This window comes from Nycticebus coucang, chromosome 10 (genome assembly GCF_027406575.1).
Source record: "Nycticebus coucang isolate mNycCou1 chromosome 10, mNycCou1.pri, whole genome shotgun sequence".
Classification (NCBI taxonomy): Eukaryota; Metazoa; Chordata; class Mammalia; order Primates; family Lorisidae; genus Nycticebus; species Nycticebus coucang.
Window position 1 is genome coordinate 88,391,572 of NC_069789.1, and position 23,702 is coordinate 88,415,273.

The 23,702-nt window shown below is 42.9% G+C and overlaps 2 protein-coding genes across 2 annotated transcripts in view; one reads left to right on the plus strand and one right to left on the minus strand.

Moving 5' to 3' along the window:
• SLC9C2 (solute carrier family 9 member C2 (putative)) overlaps positions 1–9,261 on the plus strand; it is a 77,535-nt gene extending 68,274 nt beyond the window's left edge. The window contains exons 24-27 of the mRNA XM_053604348.1: positions 940–1,125; positions 2,769–2,847; positions 5,143–5,198; positions 7,334–9,261. Coding sequence (XP_053460323.1) covers positions 940–1,125; positions 2,769–2,847; positions 5,143–5,198; positions 7,334–7,372 — 360 coding nt within the window. The 3' untranslated portion in view covers positions 7,373–9,261. The remainder of the gene's footprint in view (positions 1–939; positions 1,126–2,768; positions 2,848–5,142; positions 5,199–7,333) is intronic.
• Positions 9,262–10,652: 1,391 nt separating this feature from the next.
• Positions 10,653–23,470, minus strand: PRDX6 (peroxiredoxin 6). Its single transcript, XM_053604349.1, has 5 exons — positions 23,245–23,470; positions 19,092–19,248; positions 14,215–14,361; positions 13,317–13,463; positions 10,653–10,948 (listed from the first exon to the last, which is right to left on the minus strand). The coding sequence occupies exons 1-5, from the start codon at positions 23,337–23,339 to the stop codon at positions 10,820–10,822; spliced, it is 675 nt and encodes a 224-aa protein (XP_053460324.1). The 5' UTR covers positions 23,340–23,470; the 3' UTR covers positions 10,653–10,819.
• Between the last annotated feature and the right edge of the window lie 232 nt (positions 23,471–23,702).

Below are 23,702 nucleotides of genomic sequence, written 5' to 3' on the forward strand. Positions count from 1 at the left end.
GAGAATTGGGTCCAGGCCTCCCTCTTTGGCTTGTAAAACGGCTGCCTTCCCCTTCACATGCTAGTCTGTATGCAAATCTGTGCCCGAATTTCCCCTTTTTATAGTCCTTTGAAATAGGGGCCCACCCTTCTCTGATATGACTTCATCTTAACTAGTTGCATTGGCAATGACCCTGTTTCATGTAAGGGCACATTCTGAGATTGTGTGAGTTAGGACTTCAGCCTAAGAATTTGGAGTGGGGAGGACACAATTCAACCTCTAACAACTCCAGTTCTTTTTTTTTTTTTTGGAGACAGGGTCTCACTCTGTTGCCCTGGGTTGAGTACGGTGGCATCCTAGCTCACAGTAACCTCAAACTCTTGGGCTCAAGCAATGACCTGGCCACAGACTCCAGGTGTGCAGCACAACGCCCCGCTAACTTTTCTATTTTTAGTAGAGATGGGGGTCTCACTCTTGCTTAGACTCTCGAACTCCTGAGCTCAGGCAATCCACTTGCCTCGGCCTCCAGTTCTAAAGCTGATAATTCTGAGCCTTTGAAGTGTAGCTCAGACTTGAAGCCTTGCTTTGTTTTGTGTTTTCTTTGTGTTATTGTTTGCTCACTTGTCAAGTGGGATGTTTGCTTACTGCTGGGTAAGACCTCTGAATCTTTAGGAGTCTGGTTCTTGGGCAAACTGAAATCTGCTGAGGCATAGCTGACCACCCCGCTGTGGTTGACTGAGAGCTTGCATATCAGGGTCATGACACAAGGACGACATGAAAGCGTGGATGTCACAACTCAACAGAGGTCTTTCTGAACTCTAAATAAATTCCGTCTGTTTGGTACCAGGGTCCATGTGCCTTCTGATATCTTCAAAGGATCCAGCTAGATCAGTGAATCTGTTTTCTTCTTGATACCATGTGTCAGTATGATATGTGGGAAAAAATGTAATTTTATTATAGGACTTAAATTTCCAGAAGTGTGTGCAGCTCAGTCACGCCTATGTGGAGACTTTATCAAGCTATAATGAAATGACTATTAATAATGCGACCATGAAATTTGTTATTATTGTGTATGGCAGTGTAATTGATATGAAGACAGAGGAACCATATCTCGCACCTTGCATTTTACCTAAAACCTGTGAGCAGGTAAGGAATATAATTTCTAGAGTTTTTTGCTTTTTATGTGCCCCGTAATTGACTTCAAAAGTCAACCGACCACCTTAAGAAGAAATTTAACCTGGAAATTCTTGGCTACCTTCAATAAAACAGTAAAATGTACCCAGGGATTCTGTATGCTCTAGTATAGGTGCCCTACACAAGGGTGTTGCCAAGGGGCAAGGGGGCTAGAATCTGCCTGCTTTCTGCACACCAAGCCGTTTGCCTTGATGTGGAGCTGACCCTTCCCAGAGGAAGGATGGAACATCGTGCAATTTTCCTAGTTCCCATCAAGGCACTGATGTTGTATTCTAGGTAGCTCTGGAAGTATCTGCACTGGCTGATAGGAAGAGAGTTGCACAGGACCCATATCACTTTGTTGCCACGTTAGGGACTGTGGGTACAAGTTGATGGTAGTTCTGGGCCCTGGGCCACATCATTTCATGCTTCTGAAAGGAGGGGAAAGTGTGAACCTAGGGTACAATAGGGAACGGGGAAGGTAAAAGTAAGGTCCCTGATGGGCCAACCCACCTGCTGTTGGCCCATAGGAGTGACAGGTGGGGGGGACCCAGGAATGGGGAGGACCAAGAGGCTGGAACAAGAGCTGGACATGTGTCTAATCTGACAGCAGTTTTTCTCTTTTTTTTTTTTTGGCTGGGGCTGTGTTTGAACCCACCACCTCTGGCATATGGGACCGGTGCCCTACTCCTTAAGCCACAGGCACCACCCCTGACAGCAGTTTTTCCCCTTTCTGCCGGTTCAGACTGTGAAAAGGCATTCATTAAATGAAACTTTATGTGCAGGAAAAGTTGGTAAACATAAAAGGTGAATTTGCCTCTTCAATAACATCCTTATTTTGTCTTTTTCAACAATTCAGAGGATGAGAGTAATTTAAATATTTTTAAAGGAAAATGGAAATCTCTTTAGGTTTGAAATGATGGGCAGAGGAAAGAGGCAAGGGGGCAACAGGAATAAAACTTACAGTTCAGTGCCTTAAGAGACCAGGGTGTGGAGTCAGGCAGATTTGGACTTAAAATGTGACTCCTGTTCCTAACTGGGGCAAGAGCACAGGGGAGCTGCTTAACCCGTCAGACCCTCAGTTTCCTCTGTAGTAAGACAGGCCAATGGCAGCAGCCATCTCACCGGGTTATTATGAGGATTAAGTGAGGTAATATGCTGTATCTAGAAGTGGGAGCTGTAATAATTATTACTTGTTTCCCCCTGGCCTTCTGGGAGCCAGATTTTGTGGCATGCAGAACAAAAGCTCTAAGAAAGCTCTAAGGTCCCGCCATCCTGGGAAGGCTGGATCTTGAGCCCTTGGGCATCAATGCGGGAGCAAAAGTAACTCATGGTATGCTGCGGATTCCCTGCTTTCCAAACTGGGAATTTCCCAGCTAGTTCCAAGTGAGGTATAGAAATTTCCTCTATGGTGTCTGTAGGTATTGTGACCATTTGCTAGTCTGAGACTTCCTGAAACAACATCAGAGAGTACTTGAAATAAAAAAGACAGAACCGAGGTTGGAGACTCAGTTCCATGCATTGTTTTATTTCTTAAATTCTTTGGAAAGGTTGAGAAGCAGCTATCTCAGAGATCGAAGAATGCTTTTTGACTAGTTTTGACTTTTTTCCTTTAGGTTCAGGGAACTTCTGATTTAAGCAAGCTGCTGGTAATCCTAGCATCTGAGCCTGCCAAAACTAGTAATAACACCACGGGTAAGGGATTTCCCTGTAATGGGACAAAAACCATGAAGAAGGAGCTTCAATGAAAGAAACACTCATTTAATTCTATGAAAGTGATTTGCAAGGGTATCACGTGGGCTTATCATTAGCCCTCGTCTTTGGGCCCACTCTGGCTCCCGCATTGCTTTTGGGAATCTTACCAGAGATTTGCAGACACTGAAATCCTTTCTCTTCTGTGTCCCTCCCTCCATACATGTGACAGGGGAGAGGGCAGCTTCTATGTTAAATTCTGTACCTGCCCTGGGAGGCTGGGGCCACATAGTGCTGTTAGGGGCAGTGCAGGAAGTGGGCAGGGGGGATCTCTCTCACAGTGAGCCCTGATTTGTTCCCTGCAAGGGAATATGAAACCTGGCCTATACCCATTGGATATTCCAAACCACAGTCACAGCTATGAATGTTTATCAGCACCCAATTGCATGCATCATACAAAGAAGCTTAATCAGAAGGTCTTGCTCTACAGAAAACACACTCGGCATCTTTCATTTCATGCTCAGAATCCCTGGTTTCTCAAGCCTGATTTCAACATTCTCCCAGCTGTTCCAGCTTGAACACACAGTCATCCTTGCTTTGTAACTCGAATCTGTTCCATCCCAATTGTTTACAATTCACGCAATCCACCAGCTTAGGTATTTCACAATTACTAATGAATTGGGAATTTGGAGGGAGAACTTAAATGACTTCAATGCAAAAGTGAGATTTTATCAATATCTATCTCACTTTCTCATTTGCATACTTTTTATAAAATGCAGCCCCACTGTGTGCTGGGCACTATGCCAAGCGCTAGTTGGTGAATAAACCAGACAAGGTTTCTGTCCTCCTGAGGAGGAGAGACATTAAATAAGTAATTATGCTTTTCCCTTATCAGCAATTGGAACCTCAGACACTCTTATGCTTCTTTCTGTCCCCTGTCCTGGGGTCATATGTGGCATCATGATTTAGAGAACCCCCTCTGCTCCTGGGTCCCAGTTGGCTAGCACCCAGATAACCATTTCTCCAGCACACAAAGTCTTATTTGGTCTGCCGCTCTGCTGCTTCCGAACCACTCTGGAGGCACAGGAGTCTGCAGCAAGCCTAGGAGCTCAAGGCCTACTGTCTGCACCTTTGGGGCATCCCAAGAGCTACTGAGTCACAGACTATCAGCATTGCTCACAAGCAAGGCACAGGTCCTGACTGTTCCTGAGCTTATAGGTCTCTCCCCATCAGGACCTCAGGAATCATTTTTTGGACTGAAGGAGACACTTCATTCTGTATTCCCCAATTTGTTTGAGACAAAAGTTGCAAATGGTACAACCATGGACTGGATTGAGGCAGTTATGCTGGGTTTGGCCCCCACACGCGTTTTCTCTTAAAAATAATAAATTAGTTGCCAAGTAGAAACACACAGAAGTTTCACATTTAAAAAAAGCAGATGTTGGTGGCGCCTGTGGCTCAGTGAGTAGGGCGCCGGCCCCATATACCGAGGGTGGCGGGTTCAAACCCAGCCCCGGCTGAACTGCAACCAAAAAATAGCCGGGCGTTGTGGCGGGCGCCTGTAGTCCCAGCTGCTCGGGAGGCTGAGGCAGGAGAATCGCTAAAGCCCAAGAGTTAGAGTTTGCTGTGAGTCCTGTGACATCATGGCACTCTACCCGAGGGCAGTACAGTGAGACTCTGTCTCTACAAAAAAAAAAAAAAGCAGATGTTGAGGTTTTCATGAATAATGAGGTCTACCAATACTCAGCCCTTGTTCCTGTATGTGGTGACACTTAAATAGAGCTGACTAACAGCTGGCTTCCCTAGAGGGAGTAGATGCTCTCCAGTTTGCCGCAGTCTGCACCCTCCCTCTTATCTTTATCCAGCCCACTTTAATTGTGTATGGCAGGGTTCCGGTTGTGACTGCTAGCTGGCTACAAATGCTTATCTAAGAGTTGCCTTGGGCCACACATTAAACACATAAACACTAACAAAAGCTGATAAGCAAAAAAAGGTCTGTGCATAATTTTTGTAATACCCACCACCACATTCATAGGCAGCATGGGCCACAGTTGGACACCCCTGGATTGTGATCTGTCTCTTCTCATCCGTGTTGGTCAGCCCCTGTATCAGGCTTTTAGGAGCCTATTACAAACCTCTGAGGGAAGAAAGTAAAGTGCCTGTATGAACTTGGGAAGAGAAAAGGGAGGCTTTTGGGGGAGAAAGCAAACTGATACTGCAAAATATTCTTTTGTTGCTTTTTGCTCTTAATTCCTAACTCACTTTTTCTGTTGAATCCATGCATTTGGTTAACATCAGCCAACCTTAATCTTCGGGCCACCAAGAGAGAATATAACTGGAAGAGAAAAGATGAGGTATTAAACTTGGCACTTTGATTAGTTTTTTCTTATTGTAACTATTAAACTATTAAACACAGTCAATGTAAATTGTAAGGCCAAGTAGCAAAATGTGGGTAATGAGAAAAGAAACTCCTAGCTGCGACTCAGTAATTTGAACAAATTGAGATCAAGCTTGCCTGTGTTACTTAAACATAGAAATTACAGAATATTTTTGAAAGATGTGATTTGACCCATCTATATTTTTCCCTCCTCTCTCCCTTCCCCCTGATACTTGGTTCCAAGAGTAGGGATCTGTGGGATGGAGGATAGGGAGGGACGGATGTCACGCACACATTTGGACACTGGAGTCTACCTGGGCTTCTCCCTTTGGGGTGAGTGTCCCCGGGGGATGTGTGGAGCCACGGGCTGTTCACAGGTATTTTCCTAGAGTATCAATTTTACTTGGGCATTTTTTAAAGGGAAAACTTGACTCTTTTAATTGTCAGTTTATATAAAACATCGTATTGTAAAATAAACTTATTGTGGAACTGGGTGACAAATTTGCATACAATGAGAGCCTTCAAAATATTTTGCTACGGGGAGTTGCGTAGATTTTTGCCCCTTTCTCCTTTCTTACTTTCCTCAAGGATCAGGACTAATTTAGAAAAGTTTTGAGAAGTGCTGCAAATCACTCCTAGAGTTGGGAAGTGAAAAGGGGCAAGGGCAGAGTAGGGGGAGTCTGGAATTTGTGGGGGCAGCCTGTAGGGCTTGTGATTCTGGGGGGTCTCTGTTAGGGCTCCCCAACAGATCTCATTTAGGCCAGAGTCCCCGGCTAGGTGGAGAGGAGGAACAGATAGCTGACAGGGCAACAGGGTGCTAGGCCAGTGGTTTCAGGAAGTGTAACTGTGTTAGGAACAGGCTTCGGGGACCCTAGCACTGTCCCTCCTCCCAATGCTAACAGCTGGATGCCCCAAGAAAACAAGACCTGTAAGGGAAAATAATACACTATGTAAGCGCTGCTTTAAGAGAAGTCTCCTGGCCTGCCAAAGGGCCCACTCCCAGATAGCCAACCTAAGATCCTTCTAACAGAAATTCTGGTTCTGCTGCTGTCATTTATGATAATCACAGTTTGCAGCGTATTTGTTGAGGGAAGGAAAATTGCACTGACCAAGCTTATGGTCAACAGTTCCTTCTTTGGAGTGCGGTGCCACTTGATCATAGTTCATTGTGGCCTGAAACTCCTGGGTGCAGGCTGTCCTCCTGCCTCAGCCTCCCCTCATCTAGACTGGGGTGGGGAGCAGGTCTGGCTATGTTGCTCAGGCTGGTCTCAAACTCCTGGCTTCAAGCTATCTGCCTACCTCAGCCTTCCAAACTGGGATTACGAGCAAGAGCCACCATGCCCAGCAGCAGTTCCTTTAAACAAAGTAACTTAGTTCTTTTTAGGCAGCCCTCTGGGGGTCTTCCTTTTCTCTCTTTTAAAAGGATCCTGTTTTGGGTGGCGCCTGTGGCTCAGTGAGTAGGGCGCTGGCCCCATATACCGAGGGTGATGGGTTCAAGCCCAGCCCCAGCCAAACTGCAACAAAAAAATAGCCGGGTGTTGTGGCGGGCGCCTGTAGTCCCAGCTGCTCCGGAGGCTGAGGCGAGAGAATCGCGTAAGCCCAAGAGCTGGAGGTTGCTGTGAGCCGTGTGACGCCACGGCACTCTACCCGAGGGCGGTACAGTGAGACTCTGTCTCTACAAAAAAAAAAAAAAAGGATCCTGTTTCACAAATGGGAGTATAGAATCAAATAGTCAGCTCCTCTTTTGTTACTATTTTTTAAGGCCTCATTAAAAAAAAAAAATCTCATCCCCATTTAGAAAAATGTTTCTTTACCCTGCAATCAGTCTTTGTTCTTTAGAATTGAACTTTCATAGCATTTCCCTTCTCCTTAAGCACACCTTTGATAGACTCATTGAATTTACAAATACCTCTCTACAAAATGAGTGGCAGAGACGTACTTGTAATTAATTTGCATCTCTCGTAACCCTTAATAGGCCATCTTTTAGGAGGAATGCTTCTGATAATAAAATGGAAACTTTTTAGTAAGTTCTCTGGTTCTTATTTAACAGGTAAGACAGTTTCCCTGAAATGTTCATAGTCTAATATTTTACTTTTAACTTTTCTTTCATAGTTGGAAACTAGATACCATTTTAGAAAGTGGTATTTATGATACAAATACCATGCGTGGAGACAGGTTAAAGACGAAGTTCATCTCCTGGCTCAAATACTGAACAATCATCTGGCAAGGAGTTTACCGAGAAGCCGCTCAAACAATTTACTGCTGCATTTATTTTATAAACAATTGATGGACTGCTGAAAAAAATGTTTCATTTTAAGTAGTTACATTATACTGGAGATGTTAATAAAAATTTCAGGAAAATAGAAGATAGCGCAAAACTCACAGCCTACCAAATGAGGTGCTGTTTCCAGGAGAGCAAGTTATCACAAAGTACATTATTGAAAGTGTTGTATAATTAAGGCATTACTGTCTGAAGCATAAAGTGCTTTTTGTTGTGAAACTGCTATGCTTAGTGCCTCCCTAATATTTTTTAGAATATAGTTGTTCTCCCTTCTCTAATGCAGTAAATATTGAAAAATGGAACTACATTCATCCACCTCAGTCACTGAAAGCAAAATTCAGGAGAAACTAACATTCTTACACTGCACGGCATTGTTTGATGCCATTTTTTATTTTAAGAAGTCAAATAAAGTTGAATTTTATGGCTGTTAGAATCCATTACTTCTTTTCATCCCTACAAGACTTTGAAAGAATACATAATAATGGTGAGAATAGAAGGAAATCATATCCTCTTTGTTAAGCAACACACTTTTTTTTTCCAGTTTTTGGCTGGGGCTGGGTTTGAACCCACCACCTCCGGTATATGGGGTCAGCACCCCACTCCTTTGAGCCACAGGCACCGCCCCCTCCCCTCTTTTTTGAGACAGAATCTCACTTTATTGCCCTTGGTAGAGTACGTGGCAACCTCAAACTCTTGGACTCAAGCAATCCTCTTGCCTCAGCCTCCTGAGTAGCTGGGACTACAGGTGCCCGCCTACTTTTATTTTTTTTTTTAGAGATGAGGTCTTGCTGTTGCTGAAGCTGGTCTTGAATTTGTGAGCTGGAGTGATCTGCTTGCCTCAGCCTCCCAGAGTGCTAGGACTACAGGTGTGGGCCACTGTGCCCAGCCATTTAACTATATTTTAAAATGTACTTGAGATCGCTTTTATTTTGGAAATGGTATTCATTATGTAGTATTTTTCATTTGGAAAAGAATCCTTGCACAAGTTCTCACAGCTTCATGGCTCCTTTGTGACAGATCAGAATTCGATTTGAGGTTCTGACCCCTTTTCCTTAAGTTCTTCAGTGGTTTTATACTGACATCTATGCAAGTGTAGATAAAGCCGAACAAAACAGCAGGGCTGAATGAGTGATAGGTGGGTGGGTGGGGGTAACAGATTTATTGAGGTGGGGGAAAAAGTTGATGAATTCAAGAATTCATAGCTTCAGTGGTAAATGTTCCACTGGTCTATAAACATGAGACTCAAGTTTAAGTAAGTAATGTTGGAGACTTAAACTGCAAACTGTCACTATAAACAAAGTCGAAGCCAGACTCTCCAAGAGATAAAGACCAAAAAAGGGAAATATCAAAGAGAATAGTGAGAAACCTGACAGAGAAGGGAAGTGACAGAAGAAAGAAAAGCACAGGAACTGTCTGAGGTGTGCCAGAAGAGGACAGATGATATTAGTTTTATAAGGGCAAAATATATTGAACTGAGGAAGAGTGAAAGCAGGAGGCCAGCTGTCTTTTCAGACCAGCTTTCCCTAGGCTATTGCATAACCTGGAATTCCCAGCTACATGCTCAACCTTCTTCGTGTCACCTTCAAGGACACTAAGGTTTAATGACATTATGGTGCATGTTTGACATTATTCTACTCACAGAGGGTTTCATGCAAAGCACTCTATCAGATGCTATGAACTGAATGGTTTTGTCTGCCCAAAATTTGTATTGAAGCCTAACTCCCAATGTCATTGTATTTGGATGGGCCTTTGGGAGGTAAGTAGGTCATGAGGGTGGACCCCTCATGAATGGGGTTAGCACCCTTCTAAGAGACATGAGAGATGATCTCTCTTGGCCACGTGAGGATACAGTAAGGCAGCTAACTCTAAGCCAGAAAGCAGGTCCTCATGAAATGCTGATTTATACCAGTGCCTTCATTTTGGACTTCCCAGCTTCTGAAACTGTGATAAATGTATATTTATTGTTTAGACCACCAGCCTATGGTATTTTTGCTATAGCAGCTCCAGCAGACTAAGACATCGTGAATGGGACACCTTTTTTTTAAATATAGGAAGGACTTATTAGCACAGTGTAATTAAAGTCTGAGAGACCATTAGTTCAGAAAAAGCACACATGTACCCTCAAGGTTCATATTCCTACATGTAGCAATCCCATTAAGGCATTAGTTTAGGGGAGCTCTTTACACCAGAGATCACAAAATCATAGGAAGCATCCTAAGATCCTGGCATATAATGTGATGGAGCAAAGTGGGTCATTTTAGGTGGTAAAATCATGTTTTTAAGCTGCTCTTCCATCGTCATTGTAGGAAAGCTTATAATATCTATCTTTAGAGAAAAGTATTAATGACAATCCCAGCAAGAAGGAAGGCTCTGCCCGTCAGGACATGAGTCTTAACTGGTACTTGAAAATGTGACAACAAAATTCTCCGATCCAGTTTTAACAAAGATTTTATTTGTCAAACCCTAAAAAGCAAAATCCAGAAAATAGCAACCCACTGTAAGAATTGTATAATAAAACATTTTTGAGCATCATCTCCCCTCTGCACAAGGTGTGCCCTTTCACATACACATTACTAGGAGCAGACTGGCACAAGGAAACACTGCAAAAGGCATGTGGCACTTGCTGGGGTTGCTCACACCTCTGTTGCACCTCCTTGGCAGGCAAGGGGAGTCTGTTCTGCAGTTTCCCTCTATTGATAGTTTACTGCCATTTTTTTTCTTAATAGAAAAATATTCAAAGGTCCCTCTCCTTGCTCTTCCCACTTTAGATATCTATTAGAAAAGTACAGAATTGAAAAGTGCTATGATCAAAATACTGAATAAGAACACCTGGCTTACTCTAAGTTCCTGGGTTATATACTTGGATATTTACGGAGGAAGTTGAACCTCAAGTCCTATTGCCCTTCAAAATAAGTAAAAGAAGAGGGGATTTTATTAGGACAGCTGAAAGAATTGATCTTCATCTATGATAGCACAAAGCAAGACTTCTTAACCATCAACTGATATTCCCTCATTGATGACAAACCCTGCAGAGATCCAACATGATTTGAGTCTCAAATATGGAACATATTTCAAAGACAGCCAGCAAAGTGCTGATGTATGAGCAGAACAGAATGCTGGTGAGGGCAGAGAATAAAGAATCCCAAGAAATTTTTAGTGCCATTTTCATTTAATAAGCCAGTAGTGTAGCAACCTAAAGACCTTGGCTATGATCACACCAGGATGTGTTTAGGGAGCTGCTGGAAAACATGATTGGCAGCTGACATCCTCTGGCTCACTGCACTATGCAAGCAACTCTGGCACCAAATTCTGGAGACTTAAGGCTGGGGTGTGTAGCGGAGGTATTTTTTGCCAGATGGAAGCTCTTTGGTGAAGACTCCTTTAGGGAAAAGTTTTTTGGCTTCCTCTTCAGGGATGTTTGGAAGGACCATCACGCTACCTCCTTCCTGTTGAAAGACATGGTAAGTGGTGAGATTTAACTTTACAGTGGAGCTTAAAAGTTTTTAAGAATTAAAAAAGTAGCTATAAGTGCTAATGAGACTAATCAGGTATTTCTTATTCCCTTCCTTCTGAAGAATTCTGCTTCACAAGTTGATCTTTGATACTTCTGAGAGGTTAAGTATTTCACCATCTTAGTAAGAACAGTCCAGCTTTAAATGCAATAATGGCTTCCCGCACACTCTACCTTTCTCCTCCCAGCACATATCATGGCCTCAGGCCCTGTTGTTGAACACCCCGCCTTACCCCACCTCCTGAGGCTGTTTACCAGGTACACTGGCTTTATTTTTGGTTTTTGTTTTTGAGACAGGCTCTCCCTCTGTTACCAGGGATAGAGTGCAGTGGTGTCATCACAGCTCACCATAACCTAAAAGGTGAGGATCCTGGCACAAGCGATCCTCCTGCATAAGCCTCCTCAGTAGCTGGCACTAAGACATGTATCACCATGCCCAACTAATTTTTCTAATTTTTTGTAGAGATGAGGTCTTGCTATGATGCCCAGGCTGGTCTTGAACTCCTGGCCTGAAATGATCCTCCAGTCTCAGCCTCCCAAAGTGCTAGGATTACCAGTGTCAGCCATTGCTCACATTATAGGTCTGGCCATGGCTTTCTGCTAATTGTCAAACATGCCAAGCTCACTTGCAGGTCAAGCTTCTTCTGGCCTACAGTGCTTTCCCCAGATAGGCATGACTTGGTCATACGGTTTCTTCACTCATTCCAAAAGGTCCCTTCAGAGAAAGGCATTCCTGGGCAACCACATATAAAACCAACTCTTCCACCCCTGTGCTCCTACTCTCCCTATTCTTTGTAGCACCTGTTGTCACCACTTAATAGACTATGTAAACTTGTTTACTGTTTGTCTCTTCTCACAGGCATGTAAGTTCTAGAAGTGCAGGGACTTTAATATTGTTCAGTGTTTGCCCAGTGTCTAGGCTCAGTAAATAAATGTTCGATTAATGGATACAGAATTTAAAACAACAAAACTTGGAATTCAGGTTAGCATATTTTAAAACTGTACCAATGTTAAGATGCTCTTGTGATATTATCCATGTCCTACATAGCTGCAGAAATCCTGAAGATTGAAAGTTTATAAGTAAGTTTCAAAAAATTCTACCTAGGTTTAAAAGATTTGAGCCACGTGCGGTGGCTCATGCCTGTAATCCCAGCACTCTGGAAGGCAAAGGTGGGGAGATGGAGACCAGCCTGTGCTAGAGCGAGATCCCATCTCTAAAAATAGCTGGGCGTTGTGGTGGGTACCTGTAGTCCCAGCTACTTGGGAGGCTGAAGTAAGAGAATCACTCAAGCCCAAGAGGTTGAGGCTGCTGTGAGTTATGATGCCCTTGCACTCTACCAAGGGCAACAAAATGAGACTCTGTCTCAAAAAAAAAAAAAAAGACTAGGGGGACACCTGTGGCTCAGTGAGTAGGGCGACGGCCCCATATACTGAGGGTGGCAAGTTCGAACCCAGCCCTAGCCAAATTCCAACAAAAAAATAGCCAGGTATTGTGGTGGGTGCCTGTAGTTCTAGCTAGTTGGGAGGTGGAGGCAAGAGAATCGCTTAAGCCCAAGACCTGGAGGTTGCTGTGAGCTGTGATGCCACAGCACTCTACTGAGGGCAACAAAGTGAAACTCTATCCTAAAAAAAAAAGACTGAAGAATAAGAGAAATAAAATGCTTCATGATATTAATACACCAATAGTTTTTTCTTCTTTTTTTTGGGACTGAGTCTCACTATGTCCTCCTGGGTAGAGTGCCGTGGCATCACAGCTCACAGTAACCTCAAACTCTTGGGCTTAAGTGATTCTCTTGCCATAACGCCTGGCTATTTTTTTGGTTGCAGTTGTCATTGTTGTTTAGCAGGCCCAGGATGGGCTCGAACCCACCAGCCTCGGTGTATGTGACCGGGGTCCTACTCACTGAGCTACAGGCACCGAGCCAATACACCAATAGTTTTATAGCCATGATTTAAGAAAAATGGCAAATCGAGGCTTTATGATAAATATTTTGCCATTTAGGAAAGGATTAAAGTTTTTTTTAAATCTTATATTAGGAAAGGAATTATTCTAATCAATTAATTTGTCCAAATTATCTAAAATTTAGAAAACAACATGGAGAGTTTATGATTTATATAAAAAGTGTTAAAGATCTTGAAAAGGGCCTCCCAACAAATCTTAAACTGAGCCACAAGGAAAAACCCTCCCAGTGTGCTTGGGTGCCCCAAACAGAGCGTTACACAGACTTCAAAGGCAAGTATTTAGAGACTGTCCCTTCAGGCCTTCCAGGTAAGTTGAATGTCTGCCTTTTTAACATCTTTACCTTCCAATCAACTGGTGTGGCAACCTTCTTTTCTGCTGTCAGCTGGAGAGAGGTAACTACTCTGAGAATCTCATCAAAGTTCCTGCCAGTGGTAGCTGGATAGAGGATAGACAGCTTCAGTGTCTTATCAGGACCAAAAACAAACACCTGCAAAGCACAAAAAGGCATATACAGGAAGAGTTCTTTTGAGTGTTTTTGGTATTAAAGATGCTTGGAAAGCTCTGCAGTCATTAACAATGTTCAAGATTGTCAAAACGCAACAAAGCATCTCAAAGTATATACCAAACTGGGGCGGCTAGAATATAGATAATTTTCTTCTCCATGTTCTTTTTCTAACGTTAGAAGGGAATCATACTTGGTTCTGGCTGTCCCAGTAAGTAAAACTGATATGCAAATTTAATCCAAGGAAGGCCCCAGAAAGGTTCTATATGGGGGGGGGATGATTAGCATAATAATACTAATAGAAGTTGATAATGGTCCTTGAATAGTTAGTTGTACACTTATGCAGATGAGGGATGGGCTTGTTCTTTAGTTGGTAGAAGACAGAAAAAATAAGAATTTAAAAACAGATCTGACTTAAGGAGAAGGATATGACTCATCACTTTAAAGAGAGGGCTGTTAGGAGACAGTGTATAGAAAAGGTTTTTTGATTTTAGATGACATCTTAGGATAAACTACTTATTATTTTATAGATTTCCAAGAGCTGTGAATTAAGCAGTTAAAAAATTCAGCTGGAAATTTCAGCCACTTTGTATTAGCATTACAGATAGTGATACTGTCACCACTACATAGTTATTCCACAATTGTAGAGATTCCTGTATTTCCCTTAGTTGGTCCAAGTGCTTTGACGCTGAGCCTGATTAGTCATGCTCACTACAAAGTGGATTCTAGGACCTACCACACGAGCTGTCACAGGCATGCCCTTCTCGTCCTTCTCTGCAGGGTCCAGCATGCCCAACAGGATGGCAAGTTCCCGATTACTGTCATCAATGATGGGAAAAGGTAACTGTTCTGTGGGCTCATCACCATTGTAAGCATTGATATCCTGAAATGCAGGTGAAAGAGGAAAGAGAAATCTAAACCCAACACATCCTCTGATTGTCATTGGTTAGCCATCATCTTGAGAGACAGAGATAGGAGTATAATCATGATTTTCTCTAAGCAATTTTTGTAAGAAAATGAATACCACTCATCATAATTATTGACAAGTGTAACAGTAGGGTAGTTTTTTTTTTTTTAGAGACAGAGTCTCAGTTTGTTACCCTCTGTAGAGTGCCGTAGTGTCATAGCTCATAGCAACCTCCAGCTCTTGAGCTTAAGTGATTCTCTTGCCTCAGCTTCCTGAGTAGCTGGGACTATACGTGGCCACCACAACATCCGGCTATTTTTTGGTTGCAGTTTGGCTGGGGGTGGGTTTGAACCTGCCACCCTCAGTAAATGGGGCTGGTGTCCTACTGAGCCACAGGTGCCGTCCAAAGTAGCTAGTTTATAACCAATGACAGAAGTCCTTTTCATGACCAATTCTCTTAAATTGAGCATGCTTTTACTGCTTTGAGAAAGCAGCAGTAAATGCTTTAAAAGTTGAAGAATATAGTTAGATCCCAATGCAAGGTATCTCTGGTACTCAAGTATTATAAAAAGTGTCAGAAACAATGGGTTCACTAAATCCCTCACATCTAGAAATAATTCTGCCTCAAAAGCACCTTGAACTCAGAACCTGAGAAATGAAAAAAAAAAAAAATCACAAAACCTAAAGCAAACACACAAGAATAGAGAATTAAAAATATACTTTAAGGACAAGTCAAATGTAGATGGGTAAAAAGGCAGAGGTAAACTTATAACAGGGTGAAATTCAAATAGAAAACAAAGTCTGAACTCATGAAAATGATGTAGTTCCCTCTTATGCTGGTAACATTTTATTCATTTGTTCATTTCCTTTTCCTGTTCCTGGAAGCTTTTAGGGAAAAAATAGTTTCATTATTTGATCAAGCATTGATATAGCTCTTAAGGTGGGCTAAGAACTGTGGTAAGTACATATGGAACACAAGTAAGACATGACTTCTGTCTTTCCTTTTTATTTTTTTGAGACAGTTTCTCTTTGTTGCTGTTTAAGTAGAGTGCTATGGCATCACGGCTCATAGCAACCTTACACTCTCGGGCTCAAGTGATCCTTTTGCCTCATCCTTCCAAGTACCTAGGCCTACAGGTGCCTGCCACAATACCCAGCTATTTTTAGAGACAGGGTCTCGCACGGGCTGGTCTCAAACTCCTGAGCTCAGGCAATCCACCTGCCTCAGCCTCCCAGAGTTCTAGGATTTACAGGCATGAGCCACCATGCCCAGCTATGATTCCTATCTTGGAAGGAACTTCTAACTTGGTTAGATGATTCCCAAATGAAGTAGCAGCAAATCTAAGACAGTACGTTTTAGTGACAGACTGCAAATGCTAAGGTATAGGAATAGCCCCAGTGAAGGAATGCTGAGTTAGGAAATGCTTCAAGAGGGTAGGATGTCTACTTCTGCCACTGTAGGAGTAAGACTTTTCCAGGGAAAAAGGAAGGCACCCTAGGGAGCAGGAACATTATTAATGATACATGTAGGCAATATATTGATCGGAGTGAAGAACAGAGCTGGGCAGAGTTTAAGAAGTAATGGAAAAGAAGATTTAAAGCTGAAATAACAGGCTAGCCATGGAAGCTCATGCATGTAATGCCAGCATCATCCCAGGCTGAGATGGGAGGATCACTTGAGGCCAGGAGATTGAGACCAGCCTAAGCAACACAGCAGGACCATGTAAAATTAAAAAAAAAAAAATCAGCCAGGGATAGTGGTATGCACCTATAGTCCCAGCTATTTGGGAGATTGAGGTGGGAGAGTTGGTTGGGCCCAAGGGTGCAAGGTTACAGTGAACTATGATAGCACCACTGCACTCCAGCTGAGTTGACACAGCAAGACCCTGTCTCTAAATAAAAATAGAGTTGGAATAAGGTTGGTTTAATTATTTCATGGTGTCTTGAAAGTAAAACTGGAACTTGATGGCACAGCAGATAGAAAACCTCTGCGGATTTCTCAACAGAGATGTGACAAGATAAAAGTGTCCTTAATGAAGTTTGAAAGGGATAACAAATTAACAAGTTAATTTTACTACCTTAACTTTTCTTCTTTTGTCACTGGCTGCCTATCAAGTGATCAAAACTAAAGAATAATCAGTATGATTTTATACTTGAGGTTTCCGCTATTAATAGTTGAATGTCGAAGTTTGGGCATTACTCTGATGGTTGGAAAATATTTCCTGTTTAATGTGATCACAATTCAGAAAACTTCTAAGGCAGAAGCTCATCAGGTAAAATGAATCCAGGTATCTGTACTGTAAAAGGTATTATATAATGGGCTATAAACTGTTCCTTCAGCAATCTGTTGTTTTAATTATTGCTATGTAGTAATTCTCTACCCTGCCTCTTACATGACAGACATTACTTCTTTATACCCAAGAAAGCTAAAGAGCCACATGTCTGGCTTTTATCTTAAATCAGGCTAAATCCTACTCTCTATTACCTACTATCAAAAAGAACATTGGTTTGAAGTTCAAATCACATGGCCACTATTTTCTAGCTGGGCAAACTTGACCAAGTCCCTCTAACTCTCTGAGTGAAAAAATTATTCTCCTCTGCAAAAATGAGAAAATGAAAAATGAAAGAAAAAAAAACATATACCTGAAAGGGCTCTGCTAAAAGCTAATGAGAAATTGCCTATGAGAAGGGTCAGTTACTATTCACTGACAAGTGTAAGCAATGAAAAAAAAAAACCTACCTCAAGAAAGACAATTGCCCTTTCTTTTTCTCTTATACACCACTCTTCTAGTCTCAGACACTGAGGATTAACTGGTATTAAATACCCATGGGATGCAGCCCTACCTCACAGACTCACATCTTTTTTTCAATTGCATGTGTTTGACATAGTGCCTAGCACACAGTAGTGTCCCTTAGAAGGCAGTTATCATTGTTACTTTGTAGTAAAGTCCTCAACATGTTTTCAAGGTTAGTTAGACCACCAAATTTATTGTTCAAGTAAATCCTTTTGCTGAAAGTAGACAATTCCTTCAATTTATTTATGAGACAAATACTGCCTGGCTGCCTAAGAGGGACTGAGTATTGTTCTAGACGCACACCAACAGAAGTCTCTACTTCTGCTGAGCCCACACTCTATTGGAGAGAAACAAAATAAGCAACATGCAGAGTATTTTAGATGATGACAAGTGCCAGGCAAAAGGGGATGGTAAGTGTGGAAGGAGTTATACTTTTAGGTAAAGAGGACAGAAAGGTTTTAGTGAGGTGCCATCTAAGTTGAGACCTGGAAGACATGGGGAGTGACCTTTTTCTTTTTCTATATTCTGAAGGCAGAGTTAACAAGATTAAGGATAAATCAGATGTGTTATGTGAAAAAAACGAAAGGAATTAAGAATGGCTCCTGGATTTTGGGCCCAAGCAACTACAAAAATGTGGTTACCACTAGCTGAGATGAGGAAAACCCTAGATTTAAGAATGGGGCCTAGTGTTAGATGGGCTAGGTTTGAGATGACTGGCTCTCTCAGGGGGATGCTGTGGTTTTAAAAATCTGGAAGCCGATGGGCAGCGCCTGTGGCTCAAGGAGTAGGGCGCCGGTCCCATATGCCGGAGGTGGCGGGTTCAAACCCAGCCCCGGCCAAAAACTACAAAAAAATCTGGAAGCCGAGAGGGTCTAGCCTAGAGATGGAAATTTGAGAATCATGGCATATAGATGGAAGATGTGAGTGGATGAAGTCACCAAGGGAAAGAGTGTATACAGAAAAGAAGTCTGAAAAAAGAATCCAAGGTAACTTGAGCATAGATTAGGAGTTGGGAGACGATGAATAATCAGTTTAAGCATGAGCTGAAATAGCTAGAATGTGGTGTCCTAGACTATTTAGTATTCTAAATAGCTAGAATGTTGGAAGCAGCCAACAAAGGAAAATGTTTCAAGAGCTGGAATCAACAGATGAGTTGAATGCTGTTAGGTCAAGAAGAGGGCTGAATATTGACCACTTTTCACAATGTAGTCCAAGTTAAATTTTCAAATAATCAGTGAACTCTGAACCTTACTTGTACTTTTTTTTTTTTTAAGAGACAGAGTCTTACTTTATCGCCCTCAGTAGAGTGCTGTGGCATCATAGCTCACAGCAACCTCCAACTCCTGGGCTTAGGCGATTCTCTTGCCTCATCCTCCCAACTAGCTGGGACTACAGGTTCCTGCCAGAATGTCTGGCTATTTGTTTGTTGCAGTTTGGCCGGGGCCGGGTTTGAACCTGCCACCCTTGGTATATGGGGCCAGCGCCCTACCCACAGAGCCACGGGTGCCACCCTTGTACTTTTATCTCTAAAACCAAACTACTGTTTGCGGTGCCCATAGCTCAGTCGGTTGGGCACCGGCCACATACACTGAGACTGGCGGGTTCGAACCTGGCCTGGGCCAGATAAAACAACAATGACAACTGCAACAAAAAAACAGCTTGGTGTTGTGGCGGGCGCCTGTAGTTCTAGCTACTTGGGAGGCTGAGGCAAGAGAATTGCTTAAGCCCAAGAGTTGGAGGTTGCTGTGAGCTGTGACGCCATAGCACTCTATCCAGGGTGACAGCTTGAGACCTTGTCTCAAAAACAAAACAAAACACCCCCTGTCCCCCAAACCCCAAGCTATTGTCTATCATTTTAAATTTGATCTATAACCTCAGGCTCAAAGCACATGCCCAGTGGTACTACTATACCCGGCTCCAGGCACGATGGTCCTCAACACTGTCTATTGACAGGGCAATCAACTTAACATTCTTCTTTGCAAATTCTGGTGCCAGCTTTGCAGCTCTGCCAAGCTCCGTGGTGCATACAGGGGTAAAGTCCCGAGGGTGGGAGAAGAGAATGCCCCATCTAAAAGGAAGAAAAAGGAGGTCACTACTGAATGAAGTCATTATCAGCATCATGTAGAAAGGAAAACCACAATTTCTGGGCCAAAAACAGGCTTTCTTTTTTAAATGAATACTTATAATGATATTTACTCTTAAACTTTTCTATTGAGGAATGCTTTTCAATCTTTTTACCTTCAGAAAAGCCTATGTAAAAAAAAAAAAAAAAAGAATAAAGAAAAGCCTATGTTTGCAGTCCAATTCAAAGATGGGAAATTAAAGATGGTAAATGTTTAAAGAGTAATTTTAGGGTGTTGCCTCCTTTAATAACCATGGAGCCACCCAGACTCCTTTTTAGCTAATAAAATCTATGCTCTCAAGCCAAGATACTTCTTATACTTTTCTACATTTTTCTCACAGCATGGACCCTGACATTCAGCTCCAATAATGGATGTCCCAATGTGCCCTGAATCCAAACAAATGTCTGACTGCAATAATAAACAGATTATGTAATCTGAAACAAACAGGTTTTCCTCCTTTATCTATATGTAAAATCAGAGGTTGACACTTGGCTTCTTTGAAGCAAATAGATACAAAAGCATTATAAAACTGTTATATTTTGCTGATCAAATCTGCTAAACAAAAGAACTGACATTTGTCCCCTAACAAAACAATAGCACCTTAATAGTTTAATCTCTCTTCATTTGTAGTTTCTTTTTCTTCATGCTTCAGGCCAAACAGGTAGAAAACCAATAACCTACAATGTAGATTTCTACAATGACACATTCTTAGGAAAATACTAAATCATCATTGTGTAAGGTTAAACTTGCAGAGATTTTGAGCATGTTTCAAGCTGAGTCACCAAGAAATTTGGCATACTATTTCCTTCTCCTTGGTGACAGAAACTCTTCTTTCAACTGAAAAAGAAAATTTAACAGTCTTCCACTTTCCCATTGACTTAAACCATGGTAAACTAGATGATTTAGGCAGGATCTTAACTAGCAGGTAACTAAATCTAGGCTGGATACTAAACTGACCTCTCCTAAGTCTGGCAAATTTCCCTGAGCACAAGAACAAAGCAAAGACAAGGATACTTCTTTCCCACCTTCTTCTGCCACTCAATTACCAAGGCTTCAGGAAAAAGATCTTCTTACAAAAAGGACAGAGGGCCCTATGGTAAGTAAGACTGGGAAGAAACATGTTTTGGAAGACCGTGGAGGTGTGTACTATGTTTACCATTTTGTACAGGGCAATAAGAGGGACAATTTCTCTTTTGAAAGATAACATTGAGTAAAATCTAGGCCTTATATTACCTGCAAAAGGAACTATCTGTCAGAGATTTAGGAGACAGTCTTCTGAAGATGAGAAGAAATGGGACAGGGCATTTCTTCTTGTATTGTTAATGGGTTAATGAAATAGAAAAGTTAGTTCTTTTTTCCACTGCAAGTCAATGGCACCTGTTTTGCTGAATCATGCTAAGCAACTGGTTTTAAGCCACTTCACATCCTTTCCTCCCGCAGAAGCCAAACTCCAGTTTATCACATGGCTAGAAAGAAGATAAACTCCAAGGATACCTTACTTTGGCCTTCCTTCCCATCTAAGTCTCCCCACTGCTTTTCCTAAGAGTGATTCAATTCTTCTCTTATTTCCTTCCTGTCTCATGTTCAAAAGACAAAAGGTTTCCTCCTTTAAGAGAATGGTCTGCACTTACTAAGTCCCAGAAAACCCCTGAAAAACATGGTTTAGGGATAATGTACTATGAAAAAGCTGTTTCTACTACACACAGAATGGTGAAAAGGCCCAACGAACCCACCAAATTCAGCACCCAAACCCCTGTAGTTGTTTCCAATTGTTAGGAATAGTGTAGATAACTATAATGTTTGAAATCATTTTATTTTTTCTTAAAAAAAAAAAAAACCAGGATAAAAAATTGACAATCTGACTTGAGATCACATAAAGTTTGGAAAAATTAGGCAAAAAATCTGTGTTATAATGATATAAAGGGCTCAAAATTCTCCTGTGCATAGGGCAGGGAATATTATGCCTAACCATAGGGAGACTTATTTTATAAATGCAGTTTTTTTTTTTTTTTTTTTTGAGACAGAGTCTTATTTGTCACCCTCGGTATAGTGCCATGGTGTCATAGCTCACATCAACCTCAAACTCTTGGGCTGAAGCCATCCTCTTGCCTCAGCCTCCCGAGTAGCTGGGACTACAGGCGCCTGCTACAATGCCCGGCCATTTTTTTTTTTTTTTTTTTAAAGAGATAGGGGTCTCACTCTTGCTCAGGATGGTCTTGAACTCATGAGCTCAAACAATCCACCTGCGTTGGTATCCCAGAGTGCTAGGATTACAGATATTTTTCTTATCTTCCTACCTGTGGTTCCCTGAGGATATACTTTTAATCAAATCTAGATAGATCCAGAAGCCAATAAACCTTAACAAAAAAAAGTATGGCAGTGTAAATAACAACAGCATTTATAATTGCTGCTATAGAAAATACACTTTATATTAATATTTAATCCACACAAGCTAAGAGTTCTGGTAAGATGTTATGTTTCATAGGGGTGAGGTACATAGAAATGGGAGGTAATACACTCTGAAAATCCCATGGAGTTTTGGAGAAATATTAATTCCTGCATTCTTAGTATCAGACTGGCTATGAGCGGTATTGTCTGAATGTTCCATTTCTCACTTTTTTTCCACCACAGTCCTCTCTTTCCTAAAGCTTAACTTTTCCCTCATCAGTGGCTAGAAAATGAACTTAAGGGGTTGTAAGGGAACAGACCTCATGTCTAAGAACCTCCTAGGATCTCTGTACAGCCCCGTCCAATCATTGATTAATTTCGTAAGCTTCTCTCTCTCTGCCTATATATACATATCTCTATATATTGTATGCAAATCAAGAGGAGCTGTCAGGAATTATCAAGTCTAAGAGCACAAAAGTGTAGTGTGGGCCCTGGAACTCCAGAACCATAATGTAACTAGATGTGCCTGGAATGTTGCTGAGGAAAACTGAATAACTTACAGTATGCTGATTCAGGAGCTGTTAAAAAAAAAAAAGGGCATCAATTCACTCCTTTATGTACGATTGTGAGGCCAGATCATGGATTATCAATTTGGCTATCATCAGCAAGGGGGAGGTGACAGTGAGGGGCACAGCACTGGAAAACAAAAGGGTCTCAGAGTTAAGTACTCATCCTGCAGCTTGGAACTGCCTACACTGGCCAGACTAGGTCACTGCAGCTGAACAGCTCAGACAGTCCTTCCTCAAAGTGTTACAAATTCTGGAATAAAGAACACACCTACACACAATGTTCCTGTTCCTCCCAAAGCTGTTATCAAATCCTATCTTGGCCAATGGAGGAAGCTGTGGACAAAAAGTGTTTTGGCCACTTGATTGGCAGCTAGTGTTTTAAAATTTTACATCTTGTAACCAGAAGCCTGGGAATACCACTGCAGTTAGCAACACCCTCAGATAACATGCTGGGCCTCCTCTAACCTGCAGCCGGCAGCTGTGTCCTGACTTTGGTTCTTACACAGTCCTCTGACCCAGAGAGCAAATTCCAGAGCAGAGGGAGGGTGGGACCACAGGCACAAGTCCTGAGAAGTGACCGTAAATGCCACCCTCCCCGCGTCCCCTCGGCCCGACCACGCTACTTGTACAGTTTAGGACGCCGAGTTAAACAGACAACAAACCCTTCTAGGCACGGCCTTGCGTTCCCAGGGCCTGTGGAACCCAATTTTGTTCCTCTCTGGTCCCCAAGCTAGCCCACGCCGGAGGCAGGGAGATGAGAAAGGATTGAATGACCCGCGCAGAGAAGGCCTAGGGGCTGCCGGCCCCCAGCAGCGCTCGGTCGATGCGGGGCCAGAGCCACACTGTGAGAGGCACGCGCGGGGACCGGTGCGGGAGGAGGCGGGCGGCGCGCAGGAGGCTGCGCAGGGGGAGAAGAAAAAGGGAAGGCGCCGCCGAGTCCGGGCGTAACCGAAGCCAGGGCAGGGCTGCGGGGTGGCCACTTACGAGTTTCCTAGAAAGTCGTGGAAACGAATGCGGCCTATGGTAGTATTGGCCTCGAAGTTTGGAGCCTTGTCCCCGAGAAGGAGACCGCCGGGCATGGCGGCAGCGGTGACGCGGTAGGACGAAGAAGTGCAGCTGCGACAGCAAGCAGCCGGCTAGTTCTGGCTGAGGAGGCGCGGGTCTCCGCGCACAGAGAAATAAGTGTAGGCGCGAGGGGCGGGGCCTGGGCCGAGGGGCGGGGCCACGGCGACGCAGGCAGGAGCAAGGGGCGGGGCAGAGCTGGGGGCGGGGCGGGGCACGAGCGGGACAACCCCGACCACTGAGCCGCCGGGTACCTGGTGGGAGTCTCCAGCGCTAATGCTGTCTCTCTACTTGTGACGCGGAGCTCAACAACATCGCCCCCTGGAGGATTGGGGTGCGCAAGATTTGATCCTGCAAGGCGTGTGGCCTTTAGGGGTGAA